Source organism: Tachysurus vachellii, chromosome 19 (genome assembly GCF_030014155.1).
Source record: "Tachysurus vachellii isolate PV-2020 chromosome 19, HZAU_Pvac_v1, whole genome shotgun sequence".
Lineage (NCBI taxonomy): Eukaryota > Metazoa > Chordata > Actinopteri > Siluriformes > Bagridae > Tachysurus > Tachysurus vachellii.
In genome coordinates, this window is record NC_083478.1 from 1,792,501 (window position 1) to 1,810,000 (window position 17,500).

General features: G+C 39.4%; 3 protein-coding genes across 4 annotated transcripts in view; 2 read left to right on the forward strand and 1 right to left on the reverse strand.

The window, feature by feature from the left end:
- Positions 1-8,973, forward strand: part of si:ch73-181d5.4 (death-inducer obliterator 1) — a 29,759-nt gene extending 20,786 nt beyond the window's left edge. For both annotated transcript variants that reach the window (XM_060893440.1, XM_060893441.1), the window contains exons 12-15: positions 84-237; positions 1,251-1,340; positions 3,859-4,054; positions 4,149-8,973. In XM_060893440.1, coding sequence (XP_060749423.1) covers positions 84-237; positions 1,251-1,340; positions 3,859-4,054; positions 4,149-7,939 — 4,231 coding nt within the window. In that variant the 3' untranslated portion in view covers positions 7,940-8,973. The remainder of the gene's footprint in view (positions 1-83; positions 238-1,250; positions 1,341-3,858; positions 4,055-4,148) is intronic.
- Positions 8,974-11,276: 2,303 nt separating this feature from the next.
- On the forward strand, positions 11,277-15,056 carry LOC132862474 (transcription factor-like 5 protein). The gene is made up of 6 exons (XM_060894512.1): positions 11,277-11,911; positions 12,577-12,697; positions 13,077-13,230; positions 13,498-13,702; positions 13,915-14,056; positions 14,924-15,056. The coding sequence occupies exons 1-6, from the start codon at positions 11,277-11,279 to the stop codon at positions 15,020-15,022; spliced, it is 1,356 nt and encodes a 451-aa protein (XP_060750495.1). The 3' UTR covers positions 15,023-15,056.
- A 1,012-nt stretch (positions 15,057-16,068) lies between these two features.
- Positions 16,069-17,500, reverse strand: part of col9a3 (collagen, type IX, alpha 3) — a 28,898-nt gene continuing 27,466 nt past the window's right edge. The window contains exon 32 of the mRNA XM_060894121.1: positions 16,069-16,762. Coding sequence (XP_060750104.1) covers positions 16,578-16,762 — 185 coding nt within the window. The 3' untranslated portion in view covers positions 16,069-16,577. The remainder of the gene's footprint in view (positions 16,763-17,500) is intronic.

Consider the following 17,500-nt stretch of genomic DNA (forward strand, 5'->3'; position numbering starts at 1 on the left):
TGAGTCATCCATCATCAATCAATAACCGTCAGTAAATGACGATGTACTGACAATGACGACGATTTCGTGTTTCTTTATCATAGATTGCCGAGCTCTCATACCCCAGCCGACAGCGAGACGATTAACTTCTTGTCCAAACAAGATACGCTATGGAAAGGGTTTCTCAACATGCAGTCGGTGGCCAAGTTCGTTACAAAAGGATGCATAATCTCGGGATCTGCAGAGGTTCTCAAAAAGGTCTCGGAATATGTCTTGGATATTTCTCTCAGCAGTGTTACAGTACATGTATAACCTACAGCGACAGTACACAACTTCCTCTTTCTATAATCATTTATCGCTCCTGGTTTTTTATTGTACAGGGTACAAACACAATGTTCCCCGTCATACACTTTGTAAATCGTCGCTGTCGGGCGGAATCCTCGTATCTCCAAAACCGTTACTTTTCAGGAAATTAAAAAAACGCCGTACCTTATCTGCAGTGCACAGGGTTTAGTCCGCGTTGCAGTGGATTGTCTTGCGCTAAATTCCTGTCCTCAGACGAGCACCAGAACTAGCGGGGGTCAAGATTTTTTTTTCTTTGAGCCCAGTGTTTTGAAGACATTTACCTCAGAAGACGTGTTGATTCGTTGCGACTCTTCTTGAGGAGAAATATGCCGTGAAGCTCTCCCGCGGAGTGAGGAAGAGGTGGACAGTTGAAGTGTCCAATGGAGTTATGAGATTTGCGCTCAAGCTATTTTCAAGACTTTAGATTGGTTAATAACTTGTAAAAATAACAGACCCACGTGGGGACTGACCAATAGCATCGATATGTGAAAAAATATGAAATTGACCATATTTGGACATACGAGGTTTCCGCACGAGAGCGACGACATGGATAATGACTGTGGCTATGTCTGGTGTCTTTATGTGGGAACTGATATACCTTTAATAACCATAACTAACTATATAATTTGCTGTGCTGCTCGGTTATGTTTCTGAGCAACCAAATTATGGAATTGAGCAGAGGTTCTACATGTTGGTTAGCTAATGCATTTATACTTTCTCAATCTCTTAACAATCATGTTGTATGATTATCTTATTCATGCCATTTTTAATGAACAGATGAACTGAATTTTGGGAAAGCATAAAGGTTCGATCACGAGCCCTTTAAAATTAAATATTTGAAATAAACCTATAGCCAGATGGTGTTTGGTTGAAGTTTAACGATACTCACCAAATGAAAAACTAACATTTTCTTTTCTTTTATCTAGGACTTGCCAGATACCGTTCACATCGGTGGTCGGATATTACCGCAAACAGTTTGGGAATATGTTGAGAGAGTAAAGACGTCTCTTACTAAGGTAAACTAATTCTCTATAACATTCGGTGTAGTATCTACATTTTTAGCGCAGTCTTATTAACCATACAGTTGAGGCCAAAATTATTAGCCCCCTTATGAAATTAGACAAAACTCTTGATTTCTCCATGGAAATGACCATTAACAACAAGTGTTTTATAGTGTGTTTGTTTCCAAAATAACAAAGACAAAATCTCCACTAAGTTTGATTAGGATATTTAATTGAAATAGTGAGTTGAAACAAGAAAGGGCAAAAATGAAACGTCCAAAATTATTAGCCCCCGGTCATTAATAGTCAATAGTGAACCCTTTCTGAGCCACAACTGACAACAACCTCTTAGAGTAGTTCTTTACTAGGTTGGCACAGGTTTCCTGAGGGATTTTAGCCCATTCTTCCATTGCAAATTGCTCCAGCTGGTCCAAATTACGTGGTTTCCGAGCATGGACATTCACTTTGAGCACTCGCCACAGATTCTCAATAGGATTGAGGTCTGGGCTCTGTGCGGGCCACTCCAGGACCTTTGTTTTGGTATCCTTCAGGAACTGTTGGACCAATTTCGATGTATGCTTTGGGTCATTGTCTTGTTGGAAGACCCAGCGACGACCTAAGGCTAGACTACGAGCAGATTTCTGCATATTATCCCTCAAAATGTCAACATAATTTTCTTTTTTCATGATGCCATGCACCCGAACAAGGCTCCCTGTGCCTGAAGCTGCAAAACAGCCCCACAGCATGATGCTCCCACCACCATGTTTAACTGTGGGAACTGTGTTCTTAGGGTTGAAGGCCTCACCCTTTCTTCGCCAAACATAAGCAACATCCATGTGCCCAAACAGTTCCAGTTTAGTCTCATCAGACCAAAGCACAGACTCCCAAAACTCATCTTTACCTTTCAAATGTTCACGGGCAAACCTCAGTCTAGCTGTGATGTGCCGCTGTTTGAGTAAAGGGGTTCTTCTGGGACGATGGCCCTGAAGCCCACCACGATGAAGAGCCCTCACAACTGTGTTCCTTGAAACATCAACTCCAGAAGAGGCCAGGTCAGCAACAATCATCTTGGCAGATGTCTGGGGCATCTTGCTGATATCTCTGACTATTTTCCTCTCCAGGGTTCTTGAAATCTTGCGCTTACGACCATGCCCAGGTTTGTTTCTTACAGAATTTGTCTCCTTGTACTTGGCAATGATGCAACGTACGGCGGTTCTAGACACTGTGAAAAGCTTGGAAATGGCAGTATAGCCTTCCCCCTTATCATGAGCCTCCACTATCTTCTTTCTGAGCTCAAGACTGATTTCCTTTGTCTTTGGCATGGTGAGTAAAAGTAGTCTCTCCCAATAATGTGTTCAAGTGCCCTGTTCCTTGGAGTCCTTTAATGCTGATTGAATGCCCAGGTGTTGTTAGGAAGCCAATTGACTGCACAGGTGTGGTTTGAAAGCTGATTGATTAATTAGGTGTGTTTTGAAAGCTGATTGATTAATTGGGTGTGTTTTGAAAGCAAATATTCACAAGGGGCTAATATTTTTGACCACCCCATTTTCACTATATTTGATTATAAAGCAAGCCTAAAAATGTATTTTATATTCCAAAATGTACCAAAAGCTACTAAATAGCACTGGCGAATGTTTGATTATATCAAGTTTTATCAATGCTGCAAACATTGGAAAGATCTTTAGGAAAATGTTCCAAAATTCCTGGGGGGCTAATAATTTTGGCCTCAACTGTACCTGCAAACTAGTCGCTTTTCGGCGAAATTCGCCGTTTTTAATCAAAATATGTCATTTGTGTGAATCGTGTAGATCCGTTTGGGGGGTGGGGGGCGGGCTTCTTTCAGCTGTGTCCGAAACCGCTTACTTCCATCCAATAATTAGGTGAAGTAGTTGCTTAGGCGGCGGTTTTGGACACAGCGTAGTAAACCGTCTATCAAACTGATGCCTCGTGTCTCTACTTCTAATGACTTTTTATGGCGGATTGCAAACCAACTTTTGGTGCATTCACTGCCACCGAGTGGACTGGAGTGTGAAGCACTAGTAAGCAGATGACGCTTCACGTCTCAATCGTCCTCGTGTCTTTTGACCAATCAGCATTCAGAAGCAAGATGAGGCAATCACCTATTTCGTCCCTCACTTCAAGCCGCAGAGGACCAACAAAAAGCAATAAAGAGACACATCGCTAAACAACGAAAACAGGCACCTTGAAAGTCTTGTGGCAGCCAAAAAACTAAAGAAATAGCAATATTTGTGTTCATCAATTTATTATGGTTCCAAGGCACTCAAATTGTACAGAGAAAAAATATTTCCAAGAAATTTTGGTAAAAATAGGATTAATAAAAGTGCTTTTTTCACTTGAAGCAAATGTTGTCTTTTCCCTTTATGTTCTTGTCAGAGTGCTTCATTTTAAGTTCTCAATTTTTCTTGGGAGGGGTGGGGGGTTATTTCGAACCTTGTCACCTTTTTCACCTCTTGTGAGTTTGCAGGTATGATTAACTCACTACTGGTTTTTGTATTTATTTTTTGTTTTGTAGGAGCTGTCTTTAATTCGCTTTTATCCAGCATCTGATGAAGAAGAGGTTGCGTATGTCTCCCTGTTCTCGTATTTCAACAGCCGCAGCAGATTTGGAGTGGTTTCTAACATTGGCAACAATATTAAAGATATTTATCTCATTCCTTTATGTGCAAATGAGCCTATTCCTTCTGTACTCCTGCCAATAGAAGGCCCAGGTAATTATGTAAAGAGTTATAAGCTGCTTCGGTTACAGACATGGTTGATTAGTTTTTATTCATATTGTTGATTTTTACTACTTTCATCCGTTAGGTCTCGAACAATATCACCCCAATCTTCTAATTGGCCTGGCGGTTTGTCAGAAACTAAAGCGTCCTGGAGCACAGATGCAAGACACCGACGAGAAACGACCGAGAATCCAGATACCACAGGATCCTCAAGTTATGAACCTTCCTACCATTTCTGCACTTACTGCTGTTAAACATGATGAGCCTTATGACCCAGATATTGCAATCAGCACTACTCCACCTGAATCTCCACCTTCTTTGAGATCACCTGATTTATCTTCTTTCTCCTTAAAACCTTCATCGGGAACATCAGCGCTTTCTAATATTCATGCTGTGGAAACTACTCCAGCGTCCACCAGCACAGTTGCAACGATCATGTCTTCCAGTGTCCCACCACTTTATGGTACCTCTTCTACCACTAATACACCGCTCCAAACCATTCTTAACACAATATTTGGTAAAAAGAAACAAAGTCCTGATTTTGCATTGAATGAAACGACTCCTACAGCAATAAATGAACCAGCAACACCTTCTCCAACTGTAGACCCCATCGTTCAACAGTATCATCAGGCTTCAAAAACTACAGTGGAGTTTGATGATAATGATAGACCCTATGACCCTGAGGAAGAGTATGACCCAGCATTAGGATATCAAAAGCTCACTCCCTTGAAACCACTTGAAACGTCAAAACCTAATATGTTACCTACTGGTGCTAATGACTGTGATGACGACGATGATAGACCCTATGATCCAGAAGAGGAATATAATTTGGGGAAAAAAGTTGATTCTAGTTCTACTATAACATTTTCTGCAACTGAACCATTATTAGGAAAATCTGCAGTGAAGGATGATGTGGCATATGATCCGGAGGATGACACTCTCTTCGAAGAGCTGCAGAATTACCTTACAGATAATAAATCTGCAAACTCTGAACGTGGGACGTCATCGAACATGTCGTTATCCGAGCAGCAGAAAATGTTGGAAGATTTGAACCGGCAGATAGAGGAACAGAAACGGCAGCTTGCGGAGCAGGAGGAAGCTTTGCGTATTCAGAGAGCAGCCGTCGGGGTTTCCATGGCCCATTTTTCTGTCTCTGATGCTCTCATGTCACCACCACCACGTTTTGGTAGGGAACCAGACGAAGAAACGGAAAAAACACTAACAGACACAGCAGTTAATCTGAATAGAGATGCGAGGCTGCACTTGAGGCAGAACACTGTTAGTCCTGCAGCGATGAGTCATAGTGAAATTGTAAATGAAAAATGGGAATGTTCTCAGAGCTCTCTGGCAAACAATTCTCTAGAGCATCATTTGTCAAAAAATGATCAAGATATATCATTAGGTAAGTCTAATGACAAAAGATCCAACAGTGATAATATGACAGTGTTGCATTCTGTGAGGAATTCAGAAAAAAGGACACACATAAGTGCATCTGAACGGCAAGAAGGAACATCATCATCATCATCTGGTAATAAGAATGTTCAACACTCCCATTCATCATCAGAAGATTCAGGCAAAACGAGACAAAGTCGTTCATCCCAGAGAAAATATCACAGCCCTCCCCATAGAAGGTCGGGACAGGAGACACGTAGGTCATACCATGAGAAAAGAAGCTCTGATCGGTCAAAAGATGATGGACAACGCAGAAGAGGTAGACGTTCTCCTGAACAGTCTTCCAGACGAAGCCGCAGTCATAGGCGCACGAAGGAAAGAGCATCGTCACGGGAGAGAGAGCGGCACCTTCAAAAAAGTACATCATCAAGACATGGTAGTACAAGGGACAGACAGCATTCGTCTTCAAGATCACGTTCAGCTCGGAGTAGAACATCTCCAGAGCTGGGAAATAATCAGTCTAATCAAAAAGAGAAATCATCAACAAAGCAGAAGAATGAGCCCAACACTGAAACAACAGACAGTACAAACAACGTAGCACCTAAGCAGCCTCAGATTCAGAGTGATGCATCTCAAAATGAGGCTTGTGGGAGTGGAGAGCCAAAAGTAACCAAGATACAGAAAGCTGATATTACAAAACTTGACACTGATCAGTCCTCCCATACAGAGCAGCCATCTTCTGATCTTTTTTGTGGTACTCAAAGGAAGCAAATGCAATTAGAACCCAATCAAATGCAGAATGACTGTACATCCAAGGCAAAGCCACTGCACAGAGAGGATTTTCACAAAAACAAGCCACATTCTGAGAAATTGTCAATACATCAGGGTAGGAACAACGAGTCCCATAACACCAGACATCAGCATAGTCTCAGAGAAAATTTATTACATAATAGTGAGACATGTCATGGTACAGATAAACAGTCATTATGGAAGGAGTCTGATCATCTCCCTCAGAAGATGCCTAAAATAGAGGGGGGAGATTTCCCAGAGACTGATGTGGTTTATTCCAGAAATCCTCGAAAGGTTTGGCCACAGAGGCCATCAAATTTACGAGGAAATGAACCAGAAATTGTTTTACTCCGAAATCAGGAAAGTCATTTCTTAATGGATGATACGTTGCATTCTGGAGACCTTACACAACAAGGGGTTCACTCAATTGAATGTGTTGATTTGCCACAGTTGGAAAGCCATGTACAAAGAATTAACCATCCTAGAGATGAGTTCAGACCAAGAGCACCCGAGGTTCAGTGGAGAGGCCCACATCATAGGATGGGTGGTCCGACGGGCCCACCCCATGCCAGGATTCCCAGAGCTCCACACCCTGAGCGTTTTGAAGGCTGTAGACCTGCAGGTCCAAGAGGTCCAAGGCCAAGGATATTTGATGATCGTGGATCATGTACAGACTTTGTACCAAGGGGTTCAACTTCTGCACCTGGGCTTCGGAGAATTAGACTAAGGGGGCCAAGCCCAGTTCCTTCACCTCACTCTTCTGGACCTAAGGGACGAGTCCTAAGACCAGGAATGTTTGAGGCTCCTGGACCACAAAGTTTTGGGCCGAGAGATGAATTCTCAGATCCTGATATGTATGATGGTTCATTTACCTTTGCAGGGTCAACACAAAGAGAGTTTGACAGAAGAGACACTCATTTAGATGATTTTGATAATTCATGGGCATGTGATCAGGTTGATAGAGAACCATTTTTAGAATTTAGACACCCTAGAGGATGTGGCCCACCTCATGAAAATATGTTTGACAGTAGAGATTCAGAGCAAATAAATTTTAACGATTCAAGACACCATAATCTTCCATTTGATGAGGCAGAAATAGGACACCTACCACTTCAGCATTCAGACGATCCAAGGGATTACGTTCAGAATTTTGCTAATGAAAGTTTTCTAAATCCACAAGAACCAAGAGGTCATCAAAATCTGACTCCTCATCCTGTTCGAACCCGGAGTCCAGCACATGCTAGGAACCGTCCACAAAGAGCTCGCCAGTTTGATGAATGTAGAGATCAAGCAATAGAATTAGAAACAGAGGAACCGCAGTTTGCAAAGCCTGATATTTTTGAAGATGGTATAGGTTGTGAATCAGCTGCTGAACTGAAAGTTAGGCGCTTTAACCGCCCTCAAAATATCAGGGCACCAAGAGCCCCGTCACCTCATTTTCGTGACCAGAGGATGCCTCCACACCGGATCACAGACTTACCCAAGGATAAACCATGTTCTTCACATTTTTCATTGCCATCCACCCCCAAACCTCCAAGGGCAAAGGTGCCTAATGCAATTCCGTACCAGAACCCGATGCAATCACGGATCCGGTTCGATACCCCAACCAAGGAGCCAGGTATTCGCCCTTTGAGGCTCTCTGGACCTTTGCTCCCAACACCCCCTGGTGGTCCAATAAGATTTTACAAACCTTAGCATTCAGAGACCTTATCTTCATGAGTTCCCTCAGTGTTATAACTCTAGAGGACCCATGGGTGACCTTAGTAATGTATGTGAAGTCAGGAAGATATCATGATGATTTAAACAATCAAGAAGGATTAACCTGTCAGCGTTTCTTTCAAGAAGGAAAAATTGAAGAGTTTGTAGCCAAAGAGGAAGAATTCGGTCATCAGTTTCAAGAGGCAGGCAGAAGGAATAGCACTGCAAGAAGTGGTCACAGTGGTGAACACAACACTAGACGAGAGGATTCAGGAGAAAGAGGGATTTGTTGAGACATGGAAATGAACAGAGATACAGATCTCAAAACAGGCAATGAGAAGCATTAGAATATGGTCTTAGTCCAGAGGTAATGCAAGATTATTCTCATATAGCCAAACAAAAAAAAAAAAGTAATGACTGACTGAGAGCATAAAAGCAGCGTTCATATGAAAATGGTGAATATGCTGAAATGTTCTGTCAGCAACTAAACAAATTCTGTGTTTGTGGTTAAAATCACATAAACACTTTCTTTAATCTACTTCTTAGTAATTAATAACTAGAAATTTCTGTATTCGGTTGTCAACCGTTTTCATGTCAGACTGTGAAGCATTTAGTTGTTTTTTTTATTTTTCTTTGTAGTAACATCACTGAAACGTTTCTCTTGGGGGGGAAAAAAACAAGTTTGTTTCTGAGAAATTCTTTGACACCGAGTTGCCAGTTTATTATGCATTATATCTGTATACCAAATAAACTCAAAACAGTGTATATATGTATAGATGGAGTTGTCAGTTTTTGTAGGTGTACAGATTTAATTACGAATAAATTGTGAATTCTGTGTACGTGTTGAAGTTGAATGGTTTTCTAAACAGTTGTAAATACTGGTGTACATTTTAGGTTCATACATTTTTATGTTTTATAAACTTTCCTACAGAAGCAGTGCAATGAAGCAGTGATTGTCAATAATCTCACATGAAGGATCATAAGGCATCATATGCAGTGGTGACTTTTTATTAAAGTTTGAAAATATAAAATCTGGTGCTATTGTTTTTACTTTGAAAGTGTTTTTATTGGCTTACATTTTCTGGTTATTTTTAAGATTTATTTATTCTTTTTAATTTAAGACCGTCTTCATTTAATGAATTGAAAATAAAATTAGAACTGAAAGTTGATGTCAGGCAGTTTGATTGGTCCGGACTCACAAAACTAATGTATTTGTACAAAAGTCTTGATTTGCATCAAATAATTCAATTCTAGTTTATTTGTATAGCGCTTTTAACAATTTACATTGTCACAAAGCACCTTTACAGAACATAAACATAGAACAAAATGGTTAATATAAAGAATAATATAAAGATTAATATAATACAAAATTCAAGATTAATATTAGATATATTTAAATGTGTTTGTATTTATCCCCAATGAGCAAGTCTGAGGTGACTCAGGCAGCAGTGGCAAGGAAAATCTCCCTTAGATGGTAAAGGAAGAAACCTTGAGAGGAACCAGACACAAAGGGGAACCTCATCCTCATCTGGGTGACACTGGAGGGTGTGATTATAAATATACAGTCTGATAAATGTTGTATTGATGTAAAAGACCACGTGGAGTTCACATCTCCTCTTTAGTATCGCAGAGTCTAACTGGAGCTGGTAGATCTCTAGATGCCTCAGGATTCTCACAGTCGTCCTCATCTCAGTCTTCGTCACATGGAAGACAATCGGCACTGGTACAATTTCCGGATGCCTCGGGATGGGTAGAAAGAGAGAAGCAGTGGAGAGGGATTAACGTAGCTGCTGTTCATAATATTTGCAAGTCTGATGTAATAGAGCACAATATTATGGGATGTATTATGTGTACGCCTGACTAAAGAGATGAGTTTTAATCTACATTTAAAATGGGAAAGTGTGTCTGAGCCCCGAACACTATCTGTGTCTTTCACTAAGTGCATAAGGAAAATACATTTTAATGGATTTCACACCAAAAGCCAAGGAAAAGTATAGAGCCTGGGGTCAGGGGTCAACACATGTATAAAGAAATCATCAATATAAACAAGAATCCACCTTTATAAATGGTTACTTATTCTAAATATACCAAATATTAATTGTGCATATTTAAATAATGTCTATTAAATAACCGTATAAAGTGAAGCTCATACAAATTTATGGTACAGTTTAGGCTCATTGCTGACGGTAACCAAGCTGGATTTAAAAAGACCTGGCAACCTCGAGCCGACGCCTGACGTCACACAATTGAAGTTGATTAGACAATCCGTGACAGAAAGTAAGTGACGGGCGTTAATTATTATTATTATTATTATTATTATTATTATTATTATTATTATTATTATTATTATTATTATTATCGACTGCTCGAGATTCGCCATCTGTTTTAGGTTTGTTCTTTAAAACCAGAAAACGTCACCTAACGTAGCTAATTTTTTTTAGCTAGCTGTAATTTGATATGTTTCTTTTATTTGAGAGGAATAAAGTCGTATAAAAGTGGCACAAATGTGAAATTATGAGCTGGGTTACTAAATGGTAAAACGTTTCTAACTGTATAATTGTGTAAATGATTATGACAGGATTAAGTCGTGTTATGACAGGATTAAGTCATGTTAGCATTTCGAGCTAACTTTGTAGCTGCGCGAGACGTCGGGTTACTGTAAGCGCGGGAATCCTGTCAGGCTGCGCGAGACGTCGGGTTACTGTAAGCGCGGGAATCCTGTCAGGCTGCGCGAGACGTGTGACAGAAAAAAAAACAAAAGGTCAATATATTGTTAGTATGTTGTTTATCATTTATTTAATTAATTTGTTAACCAAATATTAATCTCATAAATATATCTTATATAATTCGATAGAAATGTCTTCGAATCCAGATATGAATATTCCGATTAAAATTTGTTTAGATTTAAAATAATTAAATTTATCACTTTAATAATGAAGATTTTTAGTTTGTTTGGTCTCAAAAAATACATTTGAGTTTAAACATTTAACATTTACCAAAAATGTGGCTTTTGCAAATTGTATCTCCAAAGAATATTAATTAGTAAAGAAACTACAAAATATACAAAAAAAAGCCAGAAACACATTATTATTATTATTATTATTGTTGTTGTTGTTGTTATTAGTATTATTATTATTGTTATTATTATCATTGTTATTATTATTATTGATATCATTATTATTATTATTAATATTATTATTATCATTGTTATTATTAGTATTATTATTAGTATTATTATTGCTATTATTATTATTATTATTATTATTAATATTATTATTATCATCATTATTACTATTATTATTGTTGTTGTTGTTTTTTATATTTATTTTAAAGCATGGCCATGCCAGTAGCAGGTAACACATCACCTGTGATGCCTCCTTCGGGTCAGTACCTATCTGCACCTGTGAACACGATCGTCAGTCAGAAGGGATGTGACCAAGCTCAGGTGATCAACCTTATGGAAATGACCAAGGTTGAATACACACACCTTCAGCACCTCATTCAATCCCATATGTTAGCTCAGCACGGTGCCGAAGAGGTCCAGGGAAATCCACTGTCTTCTACAGACTGCGAGAGTGAAAAGAGCTGCAAGGTGTCTCCATCTCCATACACGTCACCTGAGTGTCATCCAGATGCATCTTCTTCATCCTCTTCAGCCACAGATGTGCTGTTTGTTTCAGTGCCTAATAACCAGGGATCAGAAGACAGTAAGGAAGTTAAAATGCTGCTTTACAGTGATCTGAATAACACCAGTTGTTTAGGACAGAGCACTCCACTCTGCAGTGGTGAGGTTCCCAGCTCCGAGGAGACAAACATCAGGTCTATCAGGGAGGCAGTAAGAGAGAGAACCCGAATGGGCCTTGGTTCAAGACCTAACCCACCCGCACGGGTTTGTTTGGAGAAGAGGTTCGCTTGCAACTCGAGCGATTTAACCGAAAAACAAGAAGCACAGGCTGCAGTACTGAATACGTAATGTTTACTTATGTTTTATTCGGCACTTTCCTCTATCCTGTTTAGATTTTCTGCCAACATATCTGTAACATTTGTTAAAAAATATTAAAATATTAAATATTAAAACAAATATTAGCCAAATTAAACTTTAACAATGAAAAATCTAAGTAATATTTGTAGACATTAGGTTCCTATGCTCTTGAAGGTGGAATCGGAGGGAACAGAGGACAGCCATTTTTTTGGTTTAGGTTTTTGTTACAATCTTTTAACACACTTTTAATTCAACAGGTTACCCTTGTGCACTTCGCATCTATTAATCTGTTTGATGAAGTCAAAAATCGATTTGTTGCTATTTAGTTTGTCTGGGTTTCACCGTTCAATCAAATGAACCAAGAAAATGTAGCTAATTTAAATGCTTGTATGGCTGAAAATGCCCTCGTCGTTTATTTTCCTTCCTTCTTCAGGAATACAGCGATGGCAAAAAAGGTAAACAAAGCTTTGCTAAAGTGTACATGGAAGTCGTAACAATCCTTCAGTTATATAGAACACAACTGGCACGCAAAATATTTGTATGTAGTTAAAGAAATTTCCTTAATCCCTCTCATCAGCAGAATGGGTCATTATAACATGGAGTAGGTTGTCGTTGGTGCCACGCTGTCAAAATGAAATCCGTTTCTTTGCAGATTTTTGTCGATACTTTGCAACTCTACGGACATCACAGGTATCGCGGTTCATTCACAGCCAGAAGTGAGTTCTGAAGCAGAGAAGACGGCTGCAGTAGCTCATTCGTACGCAGGCAATCAAGTATGTATTTTATGTGTGTGTGTGTGTGTGTGTGTGTGTGTGTGTGTGTGTGTGTGTGTGTGTGATGAAACAAACCCAAAAACAAGAATATTGTTGTAATACTGCCAACTAACAGAACTTGGTGGTGTTGATCATTTGCCTCCTATTTCAGTCACATCCTAACATTTCCTATATTATGATAATGATAAGTGATAATAATATAAAGCATGTGCTGAAAGAAGGAATACTTGCTACTGGAGGCCAGTGGAAAGTTACCAGTGCCAAATTACCATGATAAGATAATTTTGGTATATTGCCTTTAATCTCTTGCCATTAATAGTGTAACGTTTTCATTGCATACCATCATATTTGTACTTCACTAAGTCACTCTATGTTCTAGGGTAATTGCTGTCAGCTGGCGGATTGCAGCAAACATCCTGAAGACAACGCATCCAAGAAGCCGAGCATCAGTAAGACTGCTGACTCTGTGCCAAGCTCCCCGTGTATCATATACACTGACACGACTAATGAGGAGCTAGTCATTAACATTGAAAGTGGGTATCGTTCAAAAACTCACAGTCACCGTACTATTTTGGATAAATGAGTTGTAAACAAAAATAAAATCGAAGTTATAAAGTAAAAATCACAAAAGAGTTGCAAGTAATATTTTCTAGTTACCTAATTCATGACGCAAGCACAAGAGAAACTGCATCCTAGAAATCATTCAAAGGCTTTAATATTATGTTAACATTTCTATGTGAGATTACAGGACTACAATCTCTATCTTCCTTTACTTTGTCAAATTTCTCTCCGTATAAAAGATGACATCATTCAAAAAGCTGTGAAGCGAGCCAAGAGGCAGGGAGCCCGAACTTTGCAAGTCCGGAATCCAAATATAATACAGGGGCCAGAAAAATGGAAACCGGACAGCACTCTGCCTGCCGGTAAATCGGGTCGGACAACCCGACCTCCTTTAAAGGTTAATCAGCGTAGAGAGAAACACAACTTCAAAGAGAGAGACCGCAGGTAGGGATGCTGTTTAATGCAGAGGTAACCAGTACTATGTAAATAAAGGCAATCAAAAAGGTTAAATTAGGGTAAATTATGTTTGAGTTTGTATCAATATTCAGGACATTCTAGCAGCCATCAAAAATCCATAAACTAAACAATAAGCATTTCTGTATTTACGTTAAGAACGACAGCAAGTTTTATGACTAAGATGCCGTACTGATTTTCAGGAAAAGAATTCGTCTGTGTTGCAACGAGCTGAACACGTTGGTACCGTACTGCAACTCTGATACGGACACAGCCACAACGCTTCAGTGGACAATCGCCTATCTCAAATACATCAGAGAGATCTACGGAGACTCTCTAAAACAGGTCCAGGGTCTAAATTATAGCAAATCATTTCCTTATTCTGTCGACAGGGGGGTGCGGTGGCTTAGTGGTTAGCACGTTCGCCTCACACCTCCAGGGTCGGGGTTCGATTCCTGCCTCCACCTTGTGTGTGTGGAGTTTGCATGTTCTCCCTGTGCATCGGGGGTTTCCTCCGGGTACTCTGGTTTCCTCCACCGGTCCAAAGACATGCATGGTAGGTTGATTGGCATCTCTGGAAAATTGTCCCTAGTGTGTGATTGTGTGAGTGAATGAGAGTGTGTGTGTGTGTGTGTGTGTGCCCTGCGATGGGTTGGCACTCCGTCCAGGGTGTATCCTGCCTTGATGCCCGATGACGCCTGAGATAGGCACAGGCTCCCCGTGACCCGAGGTAGTTCGGATAAGCGGTAGAAAATGAATGAATGAATGAATGTCTTATCTACAAACAACTATGCAGAATGCACACATTCATACTACTTATGTTATTAAAGTGAAGTGAAAAGTGACGTGACGTGCGGCTAAGTACGGTGACCCATACTCAGAATTCGTTCTCTGCGTTTAACCCATCCAAAGTGTACACACACAGCAGTAAACACACACACACCGTAAACACACACCCGGAGCAGTGGGCAGCCATTTATGATGCGGGGCCCGGGGAGCAGTTGGGGGGGTTCGGTGCATTGCTCAAGGTCACCTTAGTTGTGGTATTGCCGGCCCGAGACTCGAACCCACAACCTTAGGGTTAGGAGTCAAACTCTCTAACCATTAGGCCACGACTTCCCCCAGTTCATGTAGATGCATACACTTTAATACCCACATACAGTCCGATATTTTAATCTCGTAACATTTTTTTTATCTGCTCTTCTGCTTCAGGGCTTTCAGAAAACGTTCTGCGGGACAACCGGCGTTCGGATCAAGCCGAGTTGTGCAGACGATGCCACAAAATGTGAGAAGGCAACATCCAAGGAGTGACTTATCTGCAATCCTGCTGTATACCTTTAATCCGCACTAACAGAAGAACTCATTTTCCATCAGTAATCCTTTTTTTTTATTTAATCTTTGACGATACAGTCTGATTTATTGTTTAATTTATTCCTATTGTAAGGCTACAATACAGGGTCTACATTTAAAAAAAAAGAATATAATTGTTTATATGACGTATAGAATAGAATTATTTATTTTATATCCTTATATACATGCCGTCACAAAGTGTACGGTGTAGTTTAGCCTATAACTTCTATAAGTTCTTACGGTAGTTTCTGACTTCCTGTGTGTGGACCTTTTGCAAATATCAAAGCATAGATGGCGTTGTTTTTCCATAGAACAGTTCCAAAGCACAATTTAGCTTCGTCATATTGTTAAACCTTCGAAAATTAAACGTGCGTGTTCTGTTAAGGCTTGTATTTCAGTGCATATATTAATAAATACATATTATTTCAAAAGGAAAAAAAACCATTCACTGTACTCTAACTTTGTTTGTTTTAATAAGCGGTTATGCATTTAATTATTATTTTTTTTGCTTTAGGTGAATGGCTAACAGACTAGACGTCTAAGAGAAAAGTGACTTTTTTTTTTTTTTTTTACTGAAAAGTGGCTTTATTCAGTTTTTATTTCTTACAACACGGTGCTGTAGAGTTTCACTGTACATACAACAGTCACCCACACATAATAAATAGTATTTTAAAGTCATGGATATTTAATAGTTTACAGCACCAGTACATAGTGGGATGAATTGGGCATTTCAGACAAGTGAAAACTCCATACGGCAGAGTTTATTGTACAGCAAACAGTTCGTCGAGCATCTGTATTGACGCTTTCGGGATCGTTTTTATTTTTTTTTGTCCAAATGGGATTTGTTTTCTAACAAATTATAAATTTTTAAATGAAAAAATAGCTGAAACAATACGAACAGATTGACAATTAAAAAAAAATTTGCATTAAAAAAAAAAAAAATACTGAAAACTTGGAAAATACTATTTGGCATTAATATACAAAATGATTCAACGTACTGAGCGATGCACCGGTTTCAGAGCTGATGCGTTCTCGTTTCTCTGACAGATTTTGACGGAACGTTTGTTTTTTTTCGTTCCAAAAGAACCACGATGGTCAAAACTTCTCACCTTTTCGGTCAAGAAAGTCAGAGTTGTTGCATAACAGGATTCTGTACATAGAGATTTTATGCTATCGGACACCGAGAAGAGTAACTTTTTTAGTGTACACACTTCACAATTTCAGTAATTTAGGGTTTTTCTTTTCTTTTCTTTTCTTTTCTTTTTTTTTTTTACACATCTACACAAATTTGTACTTCAAAAGCTCTTAAGATTTCAACAGTTGAGTCTTGGTTTGAAGTCTCCGATCTCACTCATCCCTGTTCGTCGTATTCAACGTTTGCAGTTCTTTAAAACACTCCAAACATGAACCACCATTTTTCATTTCTCCCCGAAATCTTTTTAATTAAAAAAAATCTCGCTCGATCTTCGTTCCTTGGGGTGCAGGTGTGTTTCTAAAAAGACGACGGCGTCTGTGTTTAATGGTTTTTAGGGTTGGATGATTTCCCATGAGGCGCCGCGCCCTGACACGCTGTTGTGTCGCAGATTCCCGGGGGTCCTTGATGCCCTGTACTTCCTGCCCTGCCAGGTTCCCCAGGCTCACCTGGATCTCCAGGTGCACCATCACGTCCGTCTTTAACAAAGCCGTGTACTCCTTGGAGACCTGTAAGACAGAGAGAGGGTTAATATTTTTTTCTGAAGAAAGAAAAGACATCGATGACGTGTTGTATGTGTGATAGCAAAGTGGCGATCAGAAAGGTTTTACATTTACAAATTCATTTGTTAGATATGATGCGAAGCTGGATCGCCAGACCTTGGTAACTGATGATAATCTTTTATACACAGCTAAATTTTATTTGGCTTTTAAAATTTGTTGTTAGTACCATTTTTCTATTGTCTTCTGGAGAACTTTGGTACAGTAGTTAAGTACATGGTGATGAAAAGATGAGAAAGAAATAGAAAAGACATAAACCGGAAGACAGAAAAAAAAAAGACTGCAACAGGGCAAGTTGGGCAGAATGGAAAAAGAGGAAAGAAAGATAGAAAGAAAGAAAGTGGTCAAGGTGAGAAAGAAAGAAGACAATCAAAATGAAAGAAGTCATGAACCAAAAGAAAGAAAGAAAGAAAGAAGAAAGAAAACTAAAAAAAAAGACAAAGATAAGACAGAAAGAAGCAAAGAAAAAGAAAGTGGAGGAGTAAATTTCTTCTGTAATTCAGCTGATAAATGATGATAAATAAGAGCGTCATTTTGTTAAGGCATCTTTACTAAATATGCCACTGCAAAAGGTTGTGATGTTAAGTTTAGGAGAATCAGCAGGGTTATCACTAATGTCCAGTGATGTCCAAGTACAAGCTGATTTATTACAAAGACTCAGATCATTTCACCTATTTAGAATCGCAG